Source organism: Cervus elaphus, chromosome 5, assembly GCF_910594005.1.
Source record: "Cervus elaphus chromosome 5, mCerEla1.1, whole genome shotgun sequence".
In the NCBI taxonomy this organism is placed as follows: Eukaryota; Metazoa; Chordata; class Mammalia; order Artiodactyla; family Cervidae; genus Cervus; species Cervus elaphus.
Genome location: NC_057819.1, coordinates 111,801,121 through 111,826,961, shown reverse-complemented (window position 1 = coordinate 111,826,961; position 25,841 = coordinate 111,801,121). Strand labels below are relative to the sequence as shown.

The 25,841-nt window shown below is 52.0% G+C and overlaps 2 protein-coding genes and 2 non-coding genes across 7 annotated transcripts in view; all 4 read left to right on the top strand.

Annotated features, from left to right (window-relative positions):
• The first annotated feature begins 4,143 nt into the window (after positions 1 to 4,143).
• On the top strand, positions 4,144 to 11,101 carry ARL5C (ADP ribosylation factor like GTPase 5C). The gene is made up of 6 exons (XM_043904392.1): positions 4,144 to 4,500; positions 5,132 to 5,192; positions 6,456 to 6,603; positions 7,469 to 7,552; positions 8,105 to 8,256; positions 10,251 to 11,101. The coding sequence occupies exons 1-6, from the start codon at positions 4,455 to 4,457 to the stop codon at positions 10,297 to 10,299; spliced, it is 540 nt and encodes a 179-aa protein (XP_043760327.1). The 5' UTR covers positions 4,144 to 4,454; the 3' UTR covers positions 10,300 to 11,101.
• A 630-nt stretch (positions 11,102 to 11,731) lies between these two features.
• On the top strand, positions 11,732 to 11,803 carry TRNAC-GCA. Its single transcript has one exon. It is a non-coding gene; the product is annotated as a tRNA-Cys (tRNA).
• A 669-nt stretch (positions 11,804 to 12,472) lies between these two features.
• Positions 12,473 to 12,544, top strand: TRNAC-GCA. Its single transcript has one exon. It is a non-coding gene; the product is annotated as a tRNA-Cys (tRNA).
• Positions 12,545 to 13,893: 1,349 nt separating this feature from the next.
• The window catches only part of PLXDC1 (plexin domain containing 1), a 65,778-nt gene continuing 53,830 nt past the window's right edge, over positions 13,894 to 25,841 (top strand). For 2 of the 4 annotated variants that reach the window (XM_043904382.1, XM_043904380.1), the window contains exons 1-2: positions 13,894 to 13,927; positions 22,088 to 22,266. In XM_043904382.1, coding sequence (XP_043760317.1) covers positions 13,909 to 13,927; positions 22,088 to 22,266 — 198 coding nt within the window. In that variant the 5' untranslated portion in view covers positions 13,894 to 13,908. Of the gene's footprint in view, positions 13,928 to 14,220; positions 14,525 to 18,691; positions 18,747 to 22,087; positions 22,267 to 25,841 lie in introns of those variants that run through there. The other 2 variants (XM_043904381.1, XM_043904383.1) reach the window with 2 other exon arrangements.

Genomic DNA, 25,841 nt, shown 5'->3' with positions numbered 1-25,841 from the left:
AGCTCCACTCCGCCCCAAGCCCCATACCTGTCCTGTCTCCCCATAAGTAGAGCCAGGGAAAACCGGAAACTAGAGGGAAGTGGAGTGTCCCGGATGTCATTCAGGAGGTCAGATCCAGAGCCACTGGCTCACTGTTAGAAGCATATGTGTTATTCTGCTCCTGTGGCCTCAGCTGCTCCTGGGCTCCTCAGGGAGGGAAGGGCTGAGCTTCCGGCTTCCCCCACTGACGCCTCCACGACAACCCCCACCCCAGTCACTGCTAACTAGCCTTGTGAGAGAGAAGGAGGTCTGTTTGTGGGGTGGGAGGTAGAGGATTGGGAACTCCCAAAAGCCAGGAAGAAAGTCAGTGGGTGAGAGGGACAGTTCCTGCTGTCATCACCTGGCAGGATGTGGACTTGTCTGCCTCACACAGCACCAAGAAACCATTTCTCCACTCTCCTGGTTCTTGTTTTTGGGGTAGTAGACCCAGATAATCCTGTCCAGGGTGTGCGTGTGTGTGTGTGTATAGAGGGTAATGGACATTCAGACCCTCCAGATGAGGGGTTAGCAAATCCAAGGAAAGAGGAACCGGACAGGCCCACAGGTTGAGTGACTGGCTCATGGTCAACAGGGAGGTGATGGCAAAGCCAGCACTGCTGGGACTGGAGCCCATTCTGCCTCCCATTGTGGTGCTCTTCCCCTTGCCTTGCAGTGGAATCAATCTTTCTTTCCCGTGTTTATTCATTGACCAAACATTTATTGAGCATCTCCTGTGTACCAGGCACAAGTCTTAAGTGGGAGCAGCAAACAGTTCACAAGGGACCTCTCTGATGTGGGAAGCAATGGGTCTTAGGGGAACCTGGAAGAGAAGTCCCTGCCTTAACCTGGGGAGATTAGGAAGGGCTTCCTGGTGGAGGTGAGTCTTGAGCAGAGTCTAGAAGGCTGGTTAGGAGTTAACCTGCAGAGAATGAGGCAAAGTGTTCCAGGCAAAGGAAGCAAGTGACATGCATGACACATTCTTGACACTTCACTAGCAAAGGGTGCTGTCAAGGTGAAGGGAAGAGTGGGGTCACAGGAGCATAGATTTGAGGCAGCCTAGCTGGGAAACAGCTGCAGTGCTCTGAGTGAGAAATGAGGGTTTGCAGTGGAACAGGTAAGGAGGCAGTGGCTGCAAGAGACAAATAGTGTTTAGGATTGAGAGTTCTTGGAGAGCAACTGGAGGTGGCTAGTGAGAGAGAGGGAGGCATGTGGGTGACTGTGGGTGATGGTCTTCCCAGACATAGAGGAAGCAAGTGAAAAAACCAGGTTAGAGGCAGACATTAGTTTTGGACAAAGTGGGCCCAAGTCTAAGTGGGAGCTGCAGACAGCTCCTCCTGTGGGAGGACATCCAAGAGGGAAAGAGCAGAAAACAGGCTCCGTCTGGGGCTCCACAGAGAACTCCATCTGCAGTGGATCCTGGTATTTTCAATCAAAGGCAGGGGTCATTAGCTTCAGTTTACAGATAAAGCTCTGTGAGGTTAAGCAGTTTGTCCATAGCTACACAGCCATCAAGCAAGGCCTTGAACTGAGATCTTTAGATTTCAAGTTCTGTGGTGTCCATGACCCCCAAGTCTTGTGCTGATTCCCCTGGCCCAGGATGCCCTGGTTTCTGCAAGGGGAGGGGTGCGGGGCAGGAAGAATCAGGTGTCCAAGTATGTTTCTGTCTTTTCACTACGTGCCTTTTGCTTGAAATTGCATTTGCCCGGAACTTACAGGCAGGGGCATTTCTAGGTGGTTTGGAGATATTGAGAGATGAGGGGAGAGAGATTCTTGTCTCTTGGTAACCACCAACCCTCAACCATCACACAATAAGCATGTTGGTGGTTTGTCAACACGTGAGGATTTCAACGCCCATGAAATCGGCTGGGACTAGGCCCAGAGAGGCTGATGCTCCTACCGCAGCCACCTCAGGGACTCAGGAACTGAGATGCTGGGGACACCTACCTCCCTCCCTGACCAGCTGCTTCTGTCTTTTCAGTAGTTTCTGCCCCAAAGTGAGCTGAGGTCAGAGAGGTTGAAGGTTTCCCTCACGCTAAAAAATGAGAGCTGAGTTGTGACCACCAGGACCTGGGAGCAGGGCAGAAGATGAGGTGGTTTCCAGCTCAGTACCCTCAAGAAAAATCTCATCTTAGCCCAGTAATCCCATCTGCAGACAAGCATGCCTTGGCTCCCTTCTAAATCAGGCCTTCCCCCTACTGTCTCTTTTTTAGTTGTTTTATGGGTGCGTATATTTGTCTCCCTAACTAGATGGCAAGCTCCATAAGACCCGGACAGGGCCTGTTTTGTCTGCTTGGCATGTTTCTAATTCCTGACTCACATTCGTCAAATGAATGAATAAATGAATGAGTGCCCCCTGGAGAGCCTACCTCTGGGCCTCACAGCAGAGGCAGCTCTTGTCTGTTTACTGAATGTGCTCCAGTGAGCAGAAACAAGTCACTTTCAATTCTGCAATTGATGGTGGGGGCAGGGTGCACTAAGAGGTTCCTTCCCTCTTCCCACCCTCCAACCCCCCCCAGGAAACAGATGGTAAAAATGCTTTAAATATTGCTGCTTCTCCTAGCACATTTCTGAGCCGCTACCCTACCCCACCCCGGCACAGCCCAGCTCATTTTTAACTAGGGCTGAAATGGGATCAGCCTAGATGGGCTCTGGTAGTCAATTCTCCCTCCACCTAACTCTGGGCAACACTCTGGGTGGGATGAAAATTCTGTATTTAGTGAACTTTTCCCTCTTCTCTCCACAAACTACCCAACCTTCCTCAGTCCTCTTCAACGTACGTTCATACTCCTTTTTTTAATACTCCAAGCACCATTTCTCAGGCTGTAATTTAGCTTATAGCCCTTCAGTCCAAAAGCAACACATCCCCACTGTGCACCGGCTCGGGGCTGATGGGAGTGGACTGTGGGGAATACACAGGTGAGAGAGACATGACCCTGCCCTCTAGGACTCACAGTTGATTGGAGAAAGCAGACAGGCCAGTTATCATCTCAGTGTAGAAAGAAAGCCCCATTTGACTGGAGAACCAGGCCAGGGCTTGGGAAGTCGGTGGCTTATGTAGTGGGCATTTCAAGGGATTTAGGAACTCACCTTTCTGAGAAGGTGTAAGGCGCTCAGATGGAGGAAACACAGAGGCAAAATCATAGTTGGGCACGTGTGGGCAAGAACCATGGATGCAGAGCATGGGGGATGACCCGCAAAAGCAGGTGGGATGTTGTTCTTGGGGATTCTTCAGTGTCAGGTGAGGAGATGGGTCTGAATCCACTGGGCAACAGGGAGCCATTGAAGGTTTATGAGCTGTGGAGTAACAAACTCTGAGCTGTGCTTGAGAAAGTTTAATAGGGCTGTGAGGAGGATACTCTAGGTAAAGGGGAGGCAGGGAGACCAGTTAAAGAGTTGTTCTCTTGGGGGAGAGGAGCACTGATGGGCTGTAGGTGGGCAGTGGCAGTGGGCTGGAAGACGCTGAGTCCCTTGTGCGGTGATGGGTCTCTCTTAACTGCCCCCTCCGCCTGATGTTGGTTTGCTTTTGTCACATCTCCTTTTGTCTTCTGGTTTCCCCCAGTTTATGCAAAGAAGGAAATTCACACACAAACAACAACAAGCAGTTCCCCCCTTCCTCTGTCTCCTTCAGCCTGGTTCTCTCCTGGCGCAGGCTCTCCTTCGCTGGATCTCAGTATCCTGGACCCCTTTGTAGGGTCTCGGCTGAAGGCTCTCTCTTTTTGCTCCATCCCTATCTTCAGATGCCCACTCTTGGGAATCAGAAAGCTATGCCCAAGCAGGTGGTTTGCCAGCAAATCATGGGAGCAGCACTGCTTTACTCCTAGGAGTTGTCCATCACCAAGGAGCCTGCAGAAGGAGAGGACACCCAGCCCTGCCTAGGGAGTTCACTTGAAGGAGCACTAAAGGCCCACACTGATGAAACAACTGGAGACCTGTTGAGGGCTGGAACATTCTTCCAGCTCAGAGAGGATCCATGAGCCCTCTCTGCCTCACACAGCTAGTAGCTACATAAGGCGGGTAGCTTAGGGTTTCGCTTGTTTTGAGTGCCCCAGACATGGCACTTGGAGAAGGGAGAGCTGGCATCTAGTGTGGGCCCCCGTGCTAGGTTTCTTGATTTGCAGGGGAGACTAGTCCACCCAGAGAACTCAGGGGTTTCCTCAGGGTGAGGGGGAGGATGTAAAATCTGGATCCCGTTTTCCTTGCACCTCCAGGGCTTTGTACAGGTTGCTCATTGTCCCTGTGAGGTCCATGGTGCCCTCCTGGGGCCTGCGTCCCAGGGGATTCCCAGGCCCCTTAGGGGACAGACTCGCGGGGCTTCGGAGACTTCATAGACAAAGCTTGTGAGAGCCTTCCCCAGGGGGCGGGGCTCCAAGCACCTGGGCTCGACCTGGGCCCCGAAGTCCCCCTGAGTCCTAGCACCGTCTGGCTCCGGACGTGCCATGGGACAACTGATGGCCAAGCTGATGAGCATCTTCGGGGAACGGGGTAAGAGGCACATAAGTCATCCAAGAGACCACTCTGACCCAGCTCCCACCTGCTACCCGCCTCCTCTCCTCCCCCTCAACCTGCGGGGTGGTCTGAGAAGATGTGATGGGGCACCTCAGGCTCAAAGAATCCTGCGTGGGGGCTCCCCGCCGGCTCCGAAGTCTCCCCTGCCCCCTCCCCGCCCACTCCTCGTCGGTCGCGCGCTTCGGTGCATCCCTGAGCGCCGGGCCCAGCGAGCCTCCTTCCTCCGGCTAAACGCTGTCGCCGGTTTCCTACGGTCGTGACTTCACGCTCAGCTCTCTTTTCAGACCCCTTCTCTTGGCAAGAAGCCCTGAGCTCCCCGGACCTTTTGCACAATCATTTTCCTGGAAATGTGGAGAGGGAAAAGTGGGGTTCAGCTCTCATTTCCACTGTCCCGAGGTGGTGCAGGGGTCCCGGCCCGGTGGGAAAGAAACCTGGCCTGTTAGTTTCTAGTGGGGGCGGGGGGCGCGGGAGCAGAAGTAGTACCGTGGGCCGAGGTACCCCAGCCTGCTGGGAACATTTTTCTCCTTCCTGGGAGGCCTGGTGGGGCACACAATCCCTTGGTCATCGGATTTGGCACTGACCCTGCCCTTTCCCCGCATGCCTCCAGAGCACAAGGTTATCATCGTGGGACTGGACAATGCAGGGAAGACCACCATTCTCTACCAGCTGTAAGTGACTCTCGTATGGGGAGCGGGCTGGGCCTTCCCACGAGACTGACAGGCATTTGGACCAATCACCGGAGCCTTTTCCTGGGTCTTCTTGCAGCCGGGAGAACAGACAGGCGGAGCGAAGGAGTGACCTTCCTGAAACAGGGGCCCCTCAGTTCAGTGGCTTCTCGGCCAGACGTTAGAATCCTGCTCGGTATGAGCAACCCGACTGCTCCCCGCCATCTACCCGCGCGGTCCCTGCCAAAGCCGGCTGTGGGCTTAAAACTGTCCAAACCTGACCGATGATCTCTGGCTTCGCCCCCCCCCCCCCCCCCCCGCCAGCGTCAGGTCTCTGCTAACTCCGGCATCCTAGCCTTGTGTCTTCATTTTTTCTCCCCGTTTCGGTCCCTTTTCAGACTGGAGAAGGAAATGGCAACCCACTCCAGCATTCTTGCCTGGAAAATCCCATGGACGGAGGAGCCTGGTAGGCTGCAGTCCATGGGGTCACTAAGAGTCCGACACGACTGAGCGACTTCACTCACTCGCTTTCAGACCAAAAGGGAGGGCCAGCTTTGGGTCTGGCTGGATTCTGTAGGTCCTGGTCTAGCAGAGCCTGGCACTTGTGCTTTTTCCGATATTCACTCTCTGGATGGCACCTCTCCTGTTTGGAACTTCCAGACTATTTACTTAGGAAAATTTTCCCTGAAAAAGTATAATTGTTCCTGAAGAAAAGAGAAGTTAGAAGAAAAGAGAAATTCAAACAACTTGAGTATATATATAGTAAGGTTCCCTCTCACCCCTAACTTTCCATTTTATGTCCCAGGTTTTCCAGAGGTATTTCCTACATATAAATACATGTGTTTTTTTCTAAGTCATTTTAAACAAAGCCCCTCTCTGAAGGCCCTCACTTACGTCTGTCCCCTTTTTCAGTCCCTTGCTACTCAATCTGTGCTCCACAGACTGGCAGCGTTGACATTAGCTGGAAACTTGTTAGATATGCAAAACGCTGGGCCCCAGTCCATACCCTCCTGATCAGAATCTGCAGTTTAACAAGACTCAGCTGCATATTAAAGTTGGGGGAGACTGTTCTAATGAGTCTCCCCTCTCTGGGGTCCAAGTCAAGCAGGACTTGATCTCACTCCTGTCTGCATTCCCTCATCCCTGGCAGAGGCTCCGTCAACCTGGGCTGAGTTGCTCTGAGTTAGATTCAGCCTGACTTAAGGTGGGGTCCAGAGCTGACAGTGAACTGGGCTAAATGATTGGTGCCCTCTCCTACCTCCCTAGCCTGACAAATGAGGTGATCCATACATGTCCCACCATCGGTAGTAACGTGGAGGAGATTGTTCTGCAAAAGACCCACTTCCTCATGTGGGACATAGGAGGACAGGAGGCTCTGCGCTCCACCTGGAACACATATTACTCCAACACTGAGGTGAGGAGGCTGCCTGGGCTGGAGGAGCTGAGCTGTGTGATATTAGCCAGTCACTTAACCTCTCTGAGCCTTGGTTCCCCCACTGTGAGATGAAGACTGTGATAATGACCTCTCTGGGACTTCCCTGGTGGTCCAGTGTTTAAGACTCTGTGCTTCTACTGCAGTGGGTGTGGGTTTAATCCCTGGTTGGGGAACTAAGAGCCCACATGCCGTGCAACTTGACCAAAGAATAAAAAAAAAAAAAATGATCTCATGAGTTGTTATGAAAATTAAAAAATTAAACAAGAGCTAATTCAGATGTGTTGAATACTTAATGCAGCACAATGTCTGTTAAAATTTTTGAATACTTTCTGGCAGTTTTGTCTGCTTGCTGGCAGCTTTCTGTTTGATGCATCGGATGGGGTAAGCTCTTTGTCTCTGGTGGCCTTACTTTCTCACTCTGGCAGCAGCAGAATCCAGTGGTTTCATTCCTGGAGTGAGAGCTGATTTCAAGCTCCAGCACTACCACCCTTAGGCTGTATGGCTGAGGGCAAGATACACCGCATCACCTCATTGACCTTCAGTCTCCTCGTTTGTAAATAGGGATAGTAACAGTTCCAGTTCCACAAGGTTGTGACGAGACCCAAGTGGAGTCACAATGCCTAGGACTTGGCATAACCTCTGGCACACAATCAGAAGTTGTGCTTTGTCCACCCTGGGTCTGGATAAAAAGGGAATTCAAATGGGACGAGGGCAGTGAGGTCTTGAGACTGGACAGTTTGTTTTCTGTGGGGCTCACATCAAGGCAGAGTAATGTGGGAAGAGACATATTCATGGGATGAATGAATGTGTGTGTCATCACTCACAACTTCCCTCTGCTGGCCAGTTCATCATCCTTGTGATTGACAGCACAGACCGGGATCGGCTGCTGACCACTCGAGAGGAGCTGTACAAGATGCTGGCCCATGAGGTAAGCTCCCTGCAGCTGGGGGAGGACCCAGGGCGCTAGCTACTAGCTGTGTGACCTCAGTCTACTCACACAGCTTCCTGAGCATCATTACTGATGCCCCAGTCTCTGAGCACCTCTATCCTAGCAGCTTGGGCAGGGCAAGATTATTCCAGATGAAGGGCAATAACGCCTTCAGCACAACTGATCACAGAATTCAGAGTTGCAAGTGCAAGTCCTGACCTCACTTCTCACTCACTGCGGTGGGACCCCACACAAGTTACTGCACTTCTCTAATTCTCAATTTCCCCAAGTACAATATAAGTGGGAAAGGTCATCAATTCCTACCTCCTGGGATCATTGTAAGGATTCTATGAGCTGGTTGAGAGGCACTCCATGAACTGTTGGTGTCGTTTCCTGTGGTTGTTACTGTTGGGCAGGGCCTCCTTCCTTGCCCCACCTGGGCATGGGCCTGTCTTGCTGGGAAAGTAGGAGAGCTCGAGAGGGCTCATGGGGCAGTGAGAAGGGAGGCTGGGTCCTGACAGGCTGACTGGGGCTGGGTTCCTCTGTCCACAGGCTCTACGAGATGCTTCCATCCTCATCTTTGCCAATAAGCAGGACATGAAGGACTCCATGACCATCGTGGAGATCTCCCAGTTCCTCACCCTTAGTGCCATCAAAGACCACCCGTGGCACATACAGGGCTGCTGTGCCCTCACCGGGGAAGGGTTAGTGGCTGTCCTACCTGGACCTTCAGGGCCTGTCCCAACCAGCTGACCATCAGAAACTTCTCTTGTCTCTCTCCTGTCAGAATCTGACTCATAGCATCCCTTAGCATCTGGGTCAAGACAGCTGAATACCCACCCACAGTTAAGATGCTGTGGGTAAGCAGTGAGCAAGACAGTGTCTCTGCTCTCCCAGGGGCTTGTTCTAGTGGGGAGAGAGGTGACACTCCAGTCAAACACAAACATTTTCGGTACTGAGAAGTGCTATGAAGAAAGTGAAATTGAATAACAGGGATGGGTTTGCTAGAGCTCTAGTGGTCAAGGGGCCATGTCTACTAGGAGGTGACTTCTGAACTGAGACCTGAGTGAAGAGACAACCATGGGAAGACCTGGGGGACAAGCCTTCCAGGCAGAAATCTCTGACTCTGGCCTTGAGTTTCCTTATCTGTAAAGAAACCTGTTTACTCCCAGTGTTTCCAAAGAGAATAAATGATATCATTCATTTAACATTCACTGGGGACCTACAGTTGTTCCTTCATATCCATGGATTTCACATCCTCAGATTTAACCAACTGTAGATTGGAAATATTCAGAAAAAAAAAAAAGCCAGAAAATTCCAAAAAGTGAAAATTGAATTTGTCATGTGCTAGCAATGATTTACATAGCATTTGTATTATATTTACCACTTTTTACATAGCATTTACAATATATTAGGTATTATAAGTAGTCTAGAGTTGATTTAAAGTACTGATTTAAATCAGTGACTAGGTTATATGCAAATATATGCCACTTTATACAAGGGGCTTGAATGTCTGAGAATTTTGATGTCTGCAGGGGTCCTGGAACCCTGGAACTCCATGGATACAGAGAAACAACTGTTCTTTGTGCCAGGCACTGTTCTAGACACCTGAAAAAAAGTAATGAACAAAACAGATAGAAATCCCTGCCCTCGCGGAGCTTACTTTCCAGGAGGGGAGAAAGAGAAACTGAACAATAAAAATAAGAAAAATGTACAGTAAGTTAAAAAGTGATAAGTGTGAAGGGGAAACATCAATAGGAAAGGGAAGTTGGATGTATGTTGGGGAGAATGTTGCAATTTTAGATAATGTGTCCAGGGAGGGGCTGCTGAGAAGAGAGCTGCTGATTGAACATCTGAGGACGTGAAGGAGCTAGGTCATGGTCACACAGAAAGGGTCTTGAATCAGGCCTGGAGAATCCCCTGTCCTCTTCCCTCTCAAGTGGAGTTACAGTGGGTTAGGGGCTTGGATGCCCAGTTGAAGAAGGGGAGACTTTAGGCAGGCCAGCCCAAGGAACCATGTATTTCTGGCCATGTCATTCTAACTCCTGGGTCAGGAGGAGCCCCCCGCCCCCGTCTCCAACCCATATTCAGTTCAAGTCAATCAGCATTTCCTAAGTAACCCTCATGTGCCATGCACTGTGTCAAGTGATACAGACATGACCAAGACCCCATTCTTGCTAGGAGTTGCTCACAGTCTAATGAAAGAACTTGCTTATGGAGCCTCTTGGCAGGCCTTTGAAGCCACCCTGGCACTGACCCAATGATGGAGTGGGTGGAAAGGTGGCATTGGAGGCTTGCCCAAAGACATTGCTAAGGTGGATCTCCAGGCCTCTTTTTTTCTTTTTTTCCAGGCCTCTTTGTCCAAGAAGCCCTCCCTGACTCCCAAACATCCAGAGGTCTCTGTACATCTCCTTTCTAAACGTTATCACAATATGTAGTTATACAATTATTTGTTTGATCATTTGTTTAATATCTATCTCCTCTGCTAGACTGTAAGCCCTAGAGGGCATGTCTATTTTTTCACCAGTAACCCCTAGCATAATACCCATTGCAAAGTTCATTTATATTTGTTAACTGAATGCAAAACTGGATATAAATTTGGGCGTTCCAGCAGTCAGCTCTGGGTGGGGCTGGGGGCTGGGGAGGCCATCAGCCTCATGGGATATGCTGATCCTTGCTCTGTTCTTCCCTCCTCCAGGCTGCCTGCCGGGCTGCAGTGGATGCAGTCTCAGGCCACTGCCAATTGATGTCCCAGCCTGAGGCCAACCAGAAATTTGGAGGGTTTTGCATGGACTACGTGGGTAGAAAACCCAAGTGACTATTTATTATTTTTCTATGACACTCTAGTGACCAGGGGCATCTGTGGATGGTGAGATGGCCACTGCCCACCCAACCCCCCCACTGAGGAGCTAGACAGAGCACCCTGAGCTGCTGCAGGCAGGACAGCAGAAAAAGCTGCCCTTCACTCCATGGAAGCAGGCATCCTTCTTAGAGACACCAGGGAAGCTGCTGGATGTGTTGGGGGATTAGGAAGTGGAGCCCTCTCCCTCAGCCCTCAACCTCTCTGTAGGAAAAATGGAGGGCAGAGTAAGAGACCCCTGGAATTGTTCTTTATTTCCTAGACCTCTACCCCATGCCCTTAACCCCCACTCCAGCTTTCTGGCCCCTTAGCCATCTTTGTCCCATATGCTTCCGTCAAAGGAGATTCCAGAAAGGTGAAGGGGCTGGCTCAGAGGAAGGAGGGCAGAGCCAAAACCTGAGAGGGGAGAGGGTGGAGGACAGGACCTTCCGGCCAGAGACAGTTCCTCATATTGCAGGGGGTTCCACTGCTCCCTCACCTACGCGTTCCCTCTGAGATGCTGGGTCTGACCACAGCTTTTGAGCTTTAAGCTACCCCTTCACTCCCAGTGTCCTCCCAGTGTGAATCCCACTCCTCCCAATATCCCAAATTCCTACAGCATTTGTTTATCTTGTCTTTTGGTAGTGATTTTTTCCCCCCACACCATAGTAGGAATTTTATGAAGGTGTAATAAATGCCATTGAAAACTGCTCACCTTTTATTTCTGCCTGCTCCTTTGGCTGCACCTCAAAACTGACTTTCAGTTTCAATCAAAGTTCTCTGGCAGGGGAAATCCACCTAGGAAATGGAAAGGGGCTGCCTCAAGGGTCTCTATGGGGACTGGCTTTTCGGTCCTGGGCTCTATAGCCCTCTGCCAGGTGACTAACACCAGGTTTGCCAGCACTCAGAGCTCTGGGCTCTGCCTGGGCCTAGGGGAAGGAGGGGAGTAGGAGGCTTTAGGGGTTGGAAAAGCCCAGGAGTCCTATCAAAGTACAGCCGGAAACAGGATGGAAACCCAGGCTGCCTGTCCTGTACGGGGAGCAGTGCTATTACCCCCAGAAAACCTGGGATGGTCCTGAGGTCAGGGGGTCTGTTCTCTTCCGAAGTCAGGAAGTGCACAACGGTGTGAGAGTCTGGACACATATAGCGGGCTCAGGATTTCCTAACCCTGTGGTTTCCATAAAGAATGACGGGGGGAAGAACTCAGGAGGTCTAAACATCTCCATTTAGATGCCGTGTTCCTTCCATCAGGTTAGCTACAAAGAACACAATAGGTAAAAATCAATTATTCCCTTATTCCGTAGAAATTCATTCTAAGTGGCAAGCAGCATTGGTACCACGGGGGTATAGCTCAGTGGTAGAGCATTTGACTGCAGATCAAGAGGTCCCCGGTTCAAATCCGGGTGCCCCCTCTAAGGCCTAGTCTTTTTTTTTTTTTCCCTTCCCCTGTTTCTTAGTCCTGCAGTGCTCCTACTGAAGTTCCCTTACAGGATAAAGGGGAAGTGTCCTTCAACATTGCAGACCTCTTTGGCCGGCGATCAAGGTGGAGACCCAGGTCTTGCCAAGCCACGCCCTCAGCCTCTTGGGGGCTGTGCAAAGGCCCACTCTCCTGATGGGGTGGAGGCGTGAGCGCCCGCACGCAGGTCTACGTGTCCCGGGATCTCAACTGCTGTTGGAAGACAGACTGAATTTCTAAGGGCCAGGCTTGGGCTGGGACAGGAAGGACTGGAGGTGTCTGTGAGCGTGTAGGAGAGAGATGGGCGCCAAGAGAAACGCTAGGGGCGCTCTAACAAGGCAGGAAACGCGGACCCAGGCCCAAAAGAAGGTCCAGGAAGTGAGAAATCCAGGGGAAGTGAGGGACGTCCCCTGCCGCAGTCCCAAATTGCTTTTTCTTACATCATTAGAATTCTTTAGTTCAGAGTTTCAGGAAACAGACTCTGCATTCAGATAAATAGTCTCTTGAGATTTATAGTCTCTCTGTCTCTTGAAAATACTGGATTCCACTTCCGTTTGTGGACGCAGGCACAGCGCCTGCGCTGGAGTAGCGCTAAGAAGTCATCCGCAGGCGGGTAATCAGCAGAGGGGGTATAGCTCAGTGGTAGAGCATTTGACTGCAGATCAAGAGGTCCCCGGTTCAAATCCGGGTGCCCCCTTGCATACGTTTTTAAGAAACCAAATTCGGATTCTCCCAGCCACTTCTTTTCTTACAACTTTCTACTTCCACGATTTTGTGTTGACGTTTACTTCACCACTTCTATTTTGGGCAAGATGAGGAACGGCGAGACAGCAAAACAGAAACTTAGAGCAGCGGTTCTCAAAATATGTTACTGAGAACAGCACCACCAGCTGGGAACGCGTTAGAAATACGGATTCTCGGCCTCAGAGCTGTAGTACTTGGGGGTGGCTCCCAGAAATCTGTGTTTTATAAGCCCCCCAGGTGATTCTGATGTACACTCAAGTTCTAGAAGCTTACATTTAAAAAAAATTGTCACGTCATTTGCTTCTAATTATTTCCAAGTTGCTGTTTCAGCCTGAGTCCTTTATTAAGAGACCTTTTAAAACAGACCGCGCGCGGCGCATCCCGGACAGGGGACTGTTCAAAAAGATCAGTGCCGGAGCTGAAATTCCGTCCTGGGTCCTCACCTTGACCTCTCGGAAGGTAGGGGCAAGGAGATGTGAACCCGCCTGGCTGGAGTCGGAGATAACTCTCAGCGCGGAGGCTGGTCTGGAAAATCGAGGAAAACCGCAAAACACGCGCGTTGCGGCTCGTCACGTGGCCATTAGAGGGCAGCAAGAAGCCGCAGCTGGAAGCAGCAGCCTTTTTGATCCTGAGAGTTGGCAAAACCGCAATTTAAATGAGACAACAAGAAGAACTTACAGACAGGCCTAATCGTGTCCCATTGTAAGTGATTAGAGGACTAAAGGAGGTCGGTTCTGGGACCCTGGGTCCTGAGGAAGAAGGAACTGGGATTCTGAAAGATTGGCCTTTAGGGCCCCAGCGTCCCCTTCACCCCCATTCTCCCTCCATCCAGCGCGAGATCTCCTTGCCTCCGCACGAAGTAGGTCGAGGAGGGAAGAGGCACCTCCGGGTCCTGACCTGATTCCCTGCCATCTATTAAATCTCCTAAATTGAGGGTATTTTTATTCTGTTCTGGTAGGGTAAAAAAAAAAAAGTGATCTATTCCCAGAGCCTGCTTATAAGGTGGTGGCAGTTGGGGTGAGACGTTTCCTTGCTCTCCTCTGATTGGGTCGGGCCCTGTGGAGGTCTGGGGTCCCCAAAGAGTAGGGTGACCTCAGTTACTTTCCGGGGGTGGGAAGAAGTCCAGGTTATTTCAAAGTAGGGATGATCCAGGTCTCTCCATCCCCATGTCTGCGGGGTGGGATAAAGTGGAGAGAAGCCATAAGAGGCGTGGAATTCAGGCCTCTGCTGCAAGGGGAGACTCCTTGGGTGGGGGTGGGCATCAGATCCCTACACAACTCCGTGGAACAGCCCAGAAAGTCGGGAAGCCTGGTGGAAATGGGTCGGGGGGCGGATGGTAGGAACCCAGGGTCTGAGGAAGGGGCGCCCGCTGTCCCTTGCTGGGCTCTGGCCCTTCGAGCCTTCTCTCCACCGCTTTCCCCCAGGGAGTGGAGGAGGGGAAGGCAGGCAGGCGCTAAGGTGCGGTGTAGGGGTAGCTGATGCTCTTCGGGGGTTCTCCCAGCCCGAGGGTTCCCCGCCCTGTCCCCCTCCTCCTCCCGCCACCCCCCTCCCCCCGCCTGGGAAGCGGCCGCGGGAGCTCTCGGGGAGCGCTCGGGCTGGGCTGGGAGGGCTGGGGAAGACTCGGGGCGAGCTCCGGAGGCGCCGCGCCCCCCCCGCCCCGCCCCCTCCCCGGTCCCCGCTCCGGGAGGCCGCTCGGCTTGCTCGCCGCCCGCTGGCGCTCCGCCGCTCTCACTGCTTGCCTGCCCCGCGCTCTGCTGCCGCTCTGCCGCCCGCCCCTTCGCCGGCCAACCCGGGGGACCGCGCAGCCCGAGCCGGGCCGGGACAGCTGCAGGCCGGGGGCGGGTCCTGGCCTCCACCATGCGGGCCGAGCTCTGGCTCCTCGTGCTGGTGCTCAGGGAGGCTGCCCGGGCTCTGAGCCCCCAGCCCGGAGCAGGTAGGACTGGCCAGAGTTGGTGGGGGTGGGTCAGGGTCGGGGGTCGGGGGGGCAGGTGGGCTGGCGTGGGCATGGACCAGGTACCGGCAGGCTGGCGATGTCAGAGGCGCCGGGGGTCGTGTCCGCGGGAGGCCAGGAGCGCTGTGGACGGTGGCAGGTGACCAGGGACCCCTACTTTCCTAAACACACAGGGTGTGTGAGTGAGGGTGGGGGGATCAGACACCGATGCCCCGATTTCTCCTTCCCTCCTGGAAGGACTGGAGGGACCCCAGTAGAGAGGGAATCCATAAGGCATTGGGCTTTGGCCCCAAACGGGACGGTGGGAGAGTCACAGGGACCCCTGGCCACACTGGGTGAGGCTGAATTCTGATGAGATGCGGAATCTGGGATGTCTCTTGCCTCAGTTTTGTTTCCTTTTTCTCTCCCCTGCCCCCACTCTCAAGCTGACCCAGTCTGGGGGCTGAGTAGCAGCAGCCAGGAGGATGGAGGAGACCCACCATCTCTCCTCCAGCAAGGGCAGTGGAGAGCCTGACGCCCTCTCCTCTCTGTTTGGTACTTGAAGAGCCGTGCTGGGCCCAGAAAGAAGCAACTTGCTGCTTCCCCACCCCCAGCCTCTAGGGTCCGCCAGTCACTCTTGCTCTAACTCTGCCCTGGTGGCCCTTGGCCTGTAGCTGTCCTGGCTCTAGATTAGGAGGGTGGGGTGTCCTACCTTCCTCACAGCAGTTCTCTGCAATCATTCTCCCACCTGGAAGTCCTTTCTGAGATCTACCTTGAGTCTCTCCTGTTGTAAAGGAGAACCATTTTTCAGCAAGTAATTTTGCATTCTCCTCTTTCTTCCTCATGTATGCAGGCATTCTCTGGGGTTGGGGAGGGGGGTAATTGCAGTCAAGCCTCTTGACAGAGAGAATTGGGAAGATAGAGTTCCGTGCCTCACAGGCATAGATGTCCCCTAGGGTGGGATGGAGCAGGTGGAGAGTTTGTCCAGGGGGATGCTGTAGTTGGGCGGCTGTGTCTCAGGGGTCTGCGGGCATCAGGCACAGCATCAGTGACGGCATTCTTGACTTTAATGGTTCGTGAATATAGTTGAGACAGGCCTGGGTTCCTGTTGAGAAGGAGAGTGGGCAGAGGGCAGCAGAAGCTGAGGTGGCAAGAGGCTGCTGGTGCAAAACCACCAGTTTTCAGAGAGAAAAAGAGACAGACGGTGGCCAGAGACTTCACTTCTAGTTCCAACATCTTGCTTGCTGTGTGACCTTGAGCAAGTTACTTTCCTTCTCTGGGCCTGTTTCCTCCCTTATAAAGTGAGGCTGTGGGCAAAATCTTTGTGGGATTATGGAATTATGAGAGATATTTTTTCTTTTTTTTATGACTCTCTTACCTTTTCAGATTTGTTATGATGTGTATGGGGTAATTGCAAAAAAAAAAAATTAAGTCAATATAAAAAGGAATGGGTTGGACAGGTCAATTTTTGAGGTCCTTGGCAAACCCATCCTGATGGGAACTTCTGAACTCTGGATATGACTGGGTTGATGAGGGAGGGCTCTGAACCTGACTGAGATGGGAGATCCACGGAAAGGGGTGGGGAAGAGGGCACTGGAAGGAAACAAGGGTGGGCAACGCGGGGGCCAGAGCCAGGCCTGGCTGAGGGCTGGCAGAGGGGCAGGCAGAGACTCGAATCACATCTCGCAGCAGAGGACACCCTGTCTCCTCAACTTTGACAGATTCAGCCGGGAGAAATGAACTTTCTCTGCAGCAGGCGAGATTGGTGGGACTGAAGGAAGCCAGCGGGGGCAGCTGCTGACTCTCGAGTCGTGCTTTTTTTCACAACGACCAGACTGGGTTTGAGCGGGGCCCTGTGTGGAGGCAGGGGGTGTCTTCTAGGGAGAACAGATGTGGGGGGGACCCTCTGGGGGAGGGCTGCTCCGGTGGGTGGTGGAGCCCTGGAGACAGGTGAGAGGGCACTTGGGGGCTGGACTGAGGGGTGGGTGCTGCCATCCAGCCCCAAGGATCCAAGTCCTCTGTGCTGGGCTGGGAGGGGGGATGCGGGGGGCGGGGGACGGGGGCCAGGGCTCAGGGGGGAGCTGAGCTCTCCCCTCCCTCTTGATGAACTGACCTTGAAACTTCATCTATCATTAAAACAGGAGCAGGAGAAAGATGAGCGACCCAAAGATACAGTCAGGTGGTGAGGGAGATCAACAGAAGCTGACAGGCAGATAGACAGATGGGGAGACAGGAAGATACTAGGGTGCATGGTGGGAGCTGAGGGCACTCTGGGGTCTGGGCTGAGTGAAACTGGAAGTGCCTACAGCAGACAGAGAAGGAAAAGGCCACTGGAGGTGGCATCCTGTCCTGGGAATTATCAGGTCAGGCCCAGCTCCAACCCTGGGTGGCCCTGGCAGCTTTATCCTTTTTCTGCCCCTTGGATTCTCCATCCATAAAATGAGGTTTGGACCAGATTGCCTCTAGGGCCCCTTGGAGCCTTGACTCTGCTTCCAGCCTTCTCCTTGCGCACCAGGGCTCTTCAAACAAATGGAGACTGAAATCCAAGCTCCGCCCAGTGGCCATTGGACAGCCCCTCCCCACCCCCCATTCTGCTCCACTCTGCCCTGGTCTGCTCCCCAGATCACTCAGGCTGCTGTCCCCTGGGATCGCCAGGTAACTGGCTTCTCTTCATCCAGGTCTCAGTCAGCTCAAGGGCCCCCTCTGAGAGAGGCTTCCTGAGGGCCCTGTCCAGAGTAGAAACAACCCCCAACCCTTCCATCCTTCTGTTTCCTCCACAGTCCTTCTCACCATCTCACATTGTCCTACTGGCTGAATTGCTCATTTTGTGTGTGTCTTTCCCAACTAGAATCTTCATGGGCACAGGGCTTGTGTCTGCCTGTTCGCTGTTTTTGCCCCAGCACTCAGCACAGTGCCTGGCACATATGCGTGCGTGCCAAGTTGCTTCAGAGTCTTTGTGACCCTACGGTCCATGGCCCACCAGGCTCCTCAGTCCATGGGATTCTCCAGGCAAGAATACTGGAGTGGGTTGCTATGCCCTCCTCCAGGGGATCTTCCCGACCCAAGGATTGAACTTGGGTCTTTTATGTCTCCTGCATTGGCAGGTGAGTTCTTTACCACTCTTGCCACCTGGGAAGCCCCCCTGGCACACGGGGCTCAATAAACATGTATTGAGTGAGTGAATGAATTAGAGGGGGTCACAGACCCCATTCTGTCCCTTTGAGAGAAACTCAGAGAGGCAAATTCTTTTCTCCTCTCTTCCCCTCTTTTCTTCTGAGTCACTGGCATCCCTCCCTGCCCCTTCCTCATGCCTCCCTCTCTCTCCCCAGATCAGGGTCCTCAGTGGGTCTCTGCCTGCCTGCAGGAAGGAAGAGACTGAGGTTGGCGGCTTTGTAACTGAGAGGCAGGATTTCAATTCAGGGTCTGGAGCCTTCCCCAGACCCCTTGGAAAACTGGTCCTCATATGAAACCCAGGAAAGGCAGGAGGACCCTGCTGGATGCTTTGTGTACAGTATTTTGTTAAAGACTCGCAAAATGACTTGCCAAGTGTAGGTTTTATCATTTCTGTTTTCCAGAGGAGGAAATTTAGAGAGATTGTGCAATTTGTCCAACGTCATAGTCAGTAAGAGGTACAGTCAAGGTTCAATCTCAAGCTTATTTGATTCCAAACTTGTGTTTTTATTGCTGTGATAACAAGGAGGGTTTCTGGTGAGGCTGTGCCCCAAGGGAAGGGTCTTCTAAGCTCTGTGGGTCTCAGGAGCTCTGAAAATTTAACCATGCCTTCCTTCCTTCTTTCCATCCGTCACCTGTGTGTGCTTGACCAGCAGCTGCCCTATGTTACACAGGTAGCAGTGATTTGTCAGGATCAGGGCTGGGACCATGCACGTAGCATTTGGGGTGAGGCACAGAAATGTCAGAGAAGGCGCTGGGAAGAAGTGACATCTCGTGAGACTTGAAGGATGAGCAAGAGCTCATCAGCTCCCTTTATTTATGGAGCAGAGTGATCTAGGCTGAGAAAACTGCATGTGTGAAGCCCCATGGCCAGAAAGAGTGGGGCTGAGTCCTGGAAAGGAAGACGGGAGACTGAAGAAGCCAGCAGGAATCTGATCACGAAGAGGCTCAAGTGCTGAGTGGGAGAGCTGGGCTGTCAGCCGAAGGTCGTGGCAAGAGGGGAGCACGGGAAGGATGGAATGGAGTTTTTCCTCTGGACAAGATGCCCTGGCAGGCATGTGGGAGACTGGCCCAGGGGCATGAAGGGTAGAGGGTGAAATCATCACCAGGAAAGAGGTGGTGGCAGCCACAACTGAGTGATGGCCATGGGGCTGGAATGGCAAGCTCGGGTGATGGGTGGGATGAAGGTGGCTTGGCTCAGGAGCTGGGATAGTGGGACCAGGCCTCCCAAAGTCAGCGCATTGCTTCTTGCCCTGGAGCAGGGCAGCGGCACCAGCAGAGGTTTGGAGCATGGCTACTGGGCTGCCCCTCGGCATTCCACGGGGTACAGTCTGCCGGGGAACCTCCCGGGTTTGGGCCCAGCGGCACCTGTGCATCCTGCCATGGGGCTGTCCCGCACCTTCGGGAACAGCCTGGCGTGTCGGCCCCCTGGTGTACTGTGGTGTGAGCAAACCTGCACCTGCTATGCCTGAGTGCAAACCCTGGGCTGGTCACGTGGCCTGGCTTTCCCAGTTTGTAAAATGAATCTACAACAGCACCCCTCTCATGAGGCGATTGTGGGGATTTAATGAGTTAGTGGGTTTACCACCCTTGGAATAGTGCCAGTACAGGGTAAGCATTCTCTAGAAATGAGCTATTATTGTTATTATCCCTCACAGCGCGAACACCAGACTTGTTCGCCACTTGGGGTCATGGGTGGTGGAATGGATGAATGCATGACTAGCTGTGCTCTGGAAGCTTCTCGCCATCACTCACAGGCGGGTCCCCTCACATGCAGAGGCAGGGGATGGCTGCTGGGAAGAGGGCAGAGCAGTGGTAGCCAGGGGTTGGAGCCCACAGGAGGAGGACCCAGGTCTTCAGGCACGTGTGTGTGTGTGCACATAGGCCCTTACATACACACGTGCAAAGCCAGCTGTGCTGATTCCTTCTGCAAGCTGAGGGAATGATGTCCCATCCTAGTCAACCGGGAGGGGGCAGGGTGTCAGGGAGACAGTTGTGGCGGGGGCTGGGAGGGTGAGATTCAGGGTTAGGTCAGGGCGGGGCAGGTTCCTCGGTGACCTCCTTCTCTGTCTCTTGGCCCTTCTCCTTCCTGGATACTTGGTCTCTGGTCCTGGCCCTGAGTCTTCCTATGTATAAAATCTTATTTTTGCTTCTTACTGTATGATCATGGTGGCCTGTGCCATAGGCACAATTGTCATTCCCATTTTCTACTTCTACTTAGAGAAGTGGACTGATGGGTCCGAGGTCACACAGCCTGTGGGTGTCAGTGTGCCCTCCCTGGCTGCACTTCTGGTGGGGCCCTCTCACCAGGCCTCGGGTCGCACCATGCAGGCACCTCCTGTCTCGGATGCAGGACTGTGATGCCTGCAGATCCCTAGCATCCCTTTCCAGGCCAGCTAAGCTCCTCTGCTTATTCTGCACAAGCTCCTTTCCTGTTCTGGCTCCTGCCCAGGCCCGAGGGCTGCTTGCAGGAGGACCCAGGGAGCTGGGCAGGGCAGCCCAGCACAAATAGTTCTGACTCCAGAGGCAGCTGTGGGCCCCACCCGAGAGGGGCAAGACAGCCCTGGCTTGGGGTCCGAGCCACAGGCAGGCTGCCTTCCCAGTATTGGGTTCAGGTCCATCTCAGCCAGTGGGCATCTTGGGGCAGGGGTCTGGAGACCACCCTTTCCCTATCTTCTCCAGAGCATCTGGTTGCGATTAGGGGCAGGGGAGTGAGAGGGGGCCGGCAAGGATCCAGCAGGCGCCAGCAGCCAAGAATGACTTAATTGGATAAAATGTCTAATGACAAACCAGAGCCCCACAGCAAAGAGTCCTGGCCCTAGCCCCAGGCCTGGTCCTGGCCAAGCCTTTTCTCAACCTCTGTCCTTGCTGGCTCCCAAGTTACCTCCAGTATCATGTCCTCAGTTGTGCAGTGACTGAGCACCCACTGTTTGCTAGGCACCAGGATACGCAGTTACGGTAGGTGGCAGAGTCCTGGGGGAGCCCAAGTCTACCAGGGAGGTAGGCACATAGTTGGACCACTGGCGGGTGCTGCAGGAGAGAAGACTACCTCCGGGAGCTCTGGGGACCAGGTGGGGCAGGGCATCTGACACAGCACAGGCCTGAAACTGGTGGAGGTCACAGGGAATGTCAGCTCCTCCCATCTGGTACATATACACGTCCATAGTAGGTGTGGCAATTGGAGAAACAGGATAAGACACATCTTTGTGGGCATGCATAAGTCTTTTTCTGAAATGGAAAAGCATGGTTTCTGTGTCATTTGGAATACATTTAATGACCAAGAGGGAACTGGAGAGAATATTGAGTCGAGGAACGGCTGCTAGATGGCCTGGGTGCAGCCACTCTTCAATCCTGTGCCCGCCGCAGACATTGCCAATTGATCGTGACCATCTTTCCTGCTAAAAACAAATGAAGCCTCAGAATTCTTCCCAATTAGAGCATTCCTGGTTCTCACTAATCCACTGGAGGTGGCTTTTGAGATGAAACCCATTTGTTATCCTCGATGGATTTGTAAAGCTCCTTGTTCCATGGGGAAAGTGACTTGCCCAAGATGTTTGAAGGTAGTGATAAAACTCAACGGTGCTCCCCACTATAGAGACATCTTCAGTTGTCACAACCTGGGAGGAGGCACTACTGGCTTCGAGTGGGTAGGGGCTAGGAATGCTGCTAAAAATCCTGCAGTCCTGCAATGCATGGGACAGTCCCCCATAACAAAGAATTATCCAGTCCAACATGTCAGTGGTACCAAGGACGAGAAGCCCTGAACTAAAATAACTCTGCTCTCTGGCTTCTAGTCCCTGGAGTCCCTTGGAAGATGAGATTATGTGCCTTTTCTGGCAGAGAAATAGGGAATTGGTTTGGAAAGTACTAGAGCAGTTGTTCTCACCCTTGTCTGCCTTGTCAGGTCCTGGGCATCTCAGAAACTCCCCTGGGGATCATTTAAAAGTCCTCACGCACAGGCCACATCATAGACTAACTACATCAGAATCTCTGGGGTGGAGAATCCAGACATCAGGAATTTTTAAAGCTTCCCAGAGGATTCTAATGAGATTGAGAATAATCAACCCTTTGGGGGCAGATCAGCCTGGGTTTGAAACTTCTCTCCGTCTCTGATCTGCTCTATGACCTTCTTTAACCTCTGTGAGCTGCTGATTCCTGTTGGAAAAATGGACAGCATCACATTTTCAGTGGAGGGCTGGAGTGAGGGCTCAAGTGTCCTGAGTGCAAAGTTTGTGGGGTGAGCTTGGTGCATGCTGGGTGTCTCCTGACCTGGTGTCAGTGTCCCCAGAGTCAATGATATCAGGGGGGTCAGCGCTTCTCAGAATAAGCGGGCTGGTCCCCCTCCCGGCCTTCACTCTGACTGCCAGGACTCAGCTTTCTGTCCCTTTCTCCCAGGTCAGGATGCAGGCCAAGGCTCTGGAGGGGCCACCCAGGGGACCGCGTGGGGCTGGAATCGGAGAGCCGGAGAGAGCCCTGGCCAGGTGTCGGAGCTGGACAGGACTCAGCTGAGCCAGGACCTGGGTGGGGGCACCCTGGCCATTGACAAGCTGCCGGATAACGGGACCAGGGTGGTGGTGAGTGCTGGAGGGACACAGAGGGGGAGGGAAGTGGTGGTGGCCGGGGGTGGGTGGGTGGGGGTGGCCCTTGGGGGGATGGGGGGGGCGGCCCTGGTGCCCCTTGCAAATTTCTCAGACCCACAAGCGTATCCTTTGGGGTCGATCCTGGAGGTCAGTGTGGAGAGAGGGCTCCCAGGGGAGGGGATGGAAGCCTGGCCCAGCCTGGGTCAGAAAATCTTAGCATCTCAGAGCTTCATAGGCTGCCTACCTCCTTGTGGACTCAGAGAGGTGCAGTGACTTGCTCAAGGATGCACAGCATGTCCACAGGATTCAGGACACTGGACTCTTCCACGTCTTAGGGCCTCCGCTAGAAGCAGAATGAAGGTGGCTATTACTAGTCACATTGACTGCCAGCTCTGGCCCTGTGCCTACCTCATTTCTGTACCATCTACAGACCACGTGGCCCCACAGGGTTAATGGGGTGACTGCTCTGCCCCAGGGCAGGGCACTCTCAGCAGAGAAGGCAATTAGAGTGGTGTGGCTGAAGAAAACCTCCTCTGCCTGGGGCAGTCCTGGGGCTGGTGAAGCAGGGAAGACTGTGCAGCGCTGGCCGGCTTCCCGGCGGCCACAGAAGAGCTGATGGGGGCTTCTGTGTCTGGGGGGAATCTGTCATCACGTGTGTGTCTGAGGGTTACTGTGTATTATGTACATTTGCCTGTGTGTCTGTCACCGTGGGCTGCTGTGTCTGTGATGAGTGTGAGTGTGTGAGAGAGACTGTATGCACATGCCCATGGTCACGAGCGGAGGCGGCCACGGCTGCAAGTGAAGAGGGTGGATTCTCAGGTGGCAGAAAAACTACGGAAGGAGAAGCAACAAGAGGATGGGCATTTCTTTATGTTTCGATAACTCGTTTTTTAAATCCAAGACGTGCACGCAATCAAAAAGGTCAAATAGTGCTGAAGTCAGAAAATAAAACACAGCCGCCCACGCCTCCACTCTGGACCTGCCCACCCGTCGCTCAGAATATGCCACTTTGAGCTTTTCACCTGGCTGTTACCTCCGTGTGTTTCTAAGTAATTTGCTTATGCAGCTGCCTCTTGATAAATCTGTTTGGACATTATATGTTGATTGCCCATTGTGTAGATGAAGATTCACCTTCTGTATACTCCCCCAAACGTGGTTTAATGCTCTCAATATTGTTAAATCCATAGGCTCTGCTTTTTATCTTTATCAGGTATATATTGCTCACTGCTAAGCCAATCAGGGCACTATCATTGTTTCCTTTCTTGCATCATTTTTGCTTTTCCTGCCTCCCACCCCCACCTAGTTGCTTAGATTTTTGTATTTACCAACAGTATATGTTCTTTTTTTTTTAATTAAATTTTTTTTTAAATCTTTTGACTTCACTGCGCAGCATGTGGGTTCTTAATTCTCTGACTAGGAATCAAATCCACATCTCCCTGCACTTGAAGCACTGAGTCTTAACCACTGGACCACCAGGAAAGTCCATGACTATGTATTCTTAAACATTCACTGGCCTCAAATATAGTTTTTGGCACAGTCAAACCTGTCTCATTTTTATTTTTATTGTTTGGAATCTCTCTCCTGTCGTCACGCTGCTCCAACCCGGCCTGGTGCTCGCCTGCCTGCCCGCAGCCACCCTGGAACTCCGCCTCTCTCCTCGCTGGGTGCCCTATCCTCTTGATCCTGTGTCTTTTCTTTCCTGCTTTGCTCCCTCATTTGTTTAGCTTCCTGAGAAAGGTTATAGAAGAAGAGAAATTCTTTGGAGAACTTGCACGTCTGAAAATGCCTTTATTCTATCCTCACACTTGATTGATGGTTTGGCTGAATATAGAATTCTAGATTAAAAATAATCTTCCTTCACGGGTTTGCAGGCATCTCACATGGTCGTCTGGCTTCTGATGTCACCGTTGTGTCTGATGTCGTGCTTATGCTCATTGTAGATAACTGCTTTCCCGGAAGCTTTCAGGGTGTTACCTTAAGTTAACCCCAGCCTTCTAAAAGTGCCTGTCCTGACTTTTCTCTCTCACTGTGCTGAACAATTGATGGGCTATTTCAACCCAGGCACTTATATTCATCAGTTCTGGAAAACCTTGTTTTATTGCTTTGACTATCTTCTCTCTTACTACATATTCAATTCTTTCTTCCAGACCCCTTGATTAGATGTCTATCTAAATTGATTCCCAAACTTTCTTCTCTCTTCTGTTGTCCATCCCTTTGCATTTTTTTTGTCTGTCTGTTAGTTGGCTTGTAAGTGTTGTTGTTGATCCACTTTCTGGGAGATTTTCTCAACCCTTTTTTTTTTTTTTAGTATTTATTTATTTGGCTTTGCTGGTCTTAGTTGCAGCCCATGGGATCTTTGCTCTTTAATCACAGCATGCAAAGTCTTAGTTGTGGCATGTGGGATCTAGTTCCTTGACTAGGGATCAAACCCCTGCCCTCTGCACTGGGAGCACAGAGTCTTAGCCACTGGACCATCAGGGAAGTCTCCTCGACCTTATTTTCTTAATGTTACCAGTTTTTTTTTACTATCATATTTTTCATTTCCACGAGCTGTTTATTCTTTTCTTAAAAAAATAGTCCCCTATGGTTCTTGTGTCATGGGTGTAACAGCTTCTCTAAGGATATTTTTAGAATTTTAATATTTTTTCCTGCATCATTTCTTTCTTTCTTTCTGTTTTTTAAAGAGTTTAATGTAGGAACAGTATACACGGAGGGGCCAGGAGTGGGCAGGGTGAAGGAAGAGAAGATGTTAGGAGAAGCTGCAGCAGGGAGCAGCTAAAACTGTCCACGTGAGCCTGAGCTGGCAGGGAGGGAGGTTCCCCAGAGGAGGAAGAACTGTGCCACTCGGCCACAGGGGCTGCTGGGCAGGCCGCACCAGTGTGCTGGGAGAGGGACCTAGCCCGCCTGCAGCCTGGTAGGGAGGGAGCAGGGTAACACGTGCTCCGAATTCTCTCTCTGCATTGTTTCTGTGACTTATTTTTCCCTTTACCTCAGCCTCTGATGTGGCTTGGCACCATTACTGATCCTGTCTTTATTTAAAATGTTGATCTTTTGTTCATCATGGACTTTTCGGCATCAATTGAACTAATTAATTTGATTTAAAAAATATATGGCGTTAAAATATTCTCTTGATGGCTGAGTTTGTTGATGCCACTTTATTATTTAAAAAAATTTTTATTGGAGTCTTGTTGATTTACAATGTTGTGTTAGTTTCAGGTATGTGTGTGTGTTAGTTGCTCAGTCAAGTCTGACTCTTTGCGACCCATGGACTGTAGCCCACTGGGCTCCTCTGTCCATGGAATTCTCTAGGCAAGAATACTGAAGTGGGTTGCCATTCCCTCCTCCAGGGTATCTTCCCAACCCAGGGATTGAACCCAGGTCTCCTGCATTGCAGGCAGATTCTTTACCATTTGAAGCCCAGCTCTAGGTATATATACAGCATAGTGATTCAGTTATACATACATATTTTCATTCTCTGTCAGATCCTTTTCCCATATAGGTTATTACAGAATATTGAGTAGAGTTCCCTGTGCTATACAGTAGGTCCTTGTTGATTACCTATTTTATTT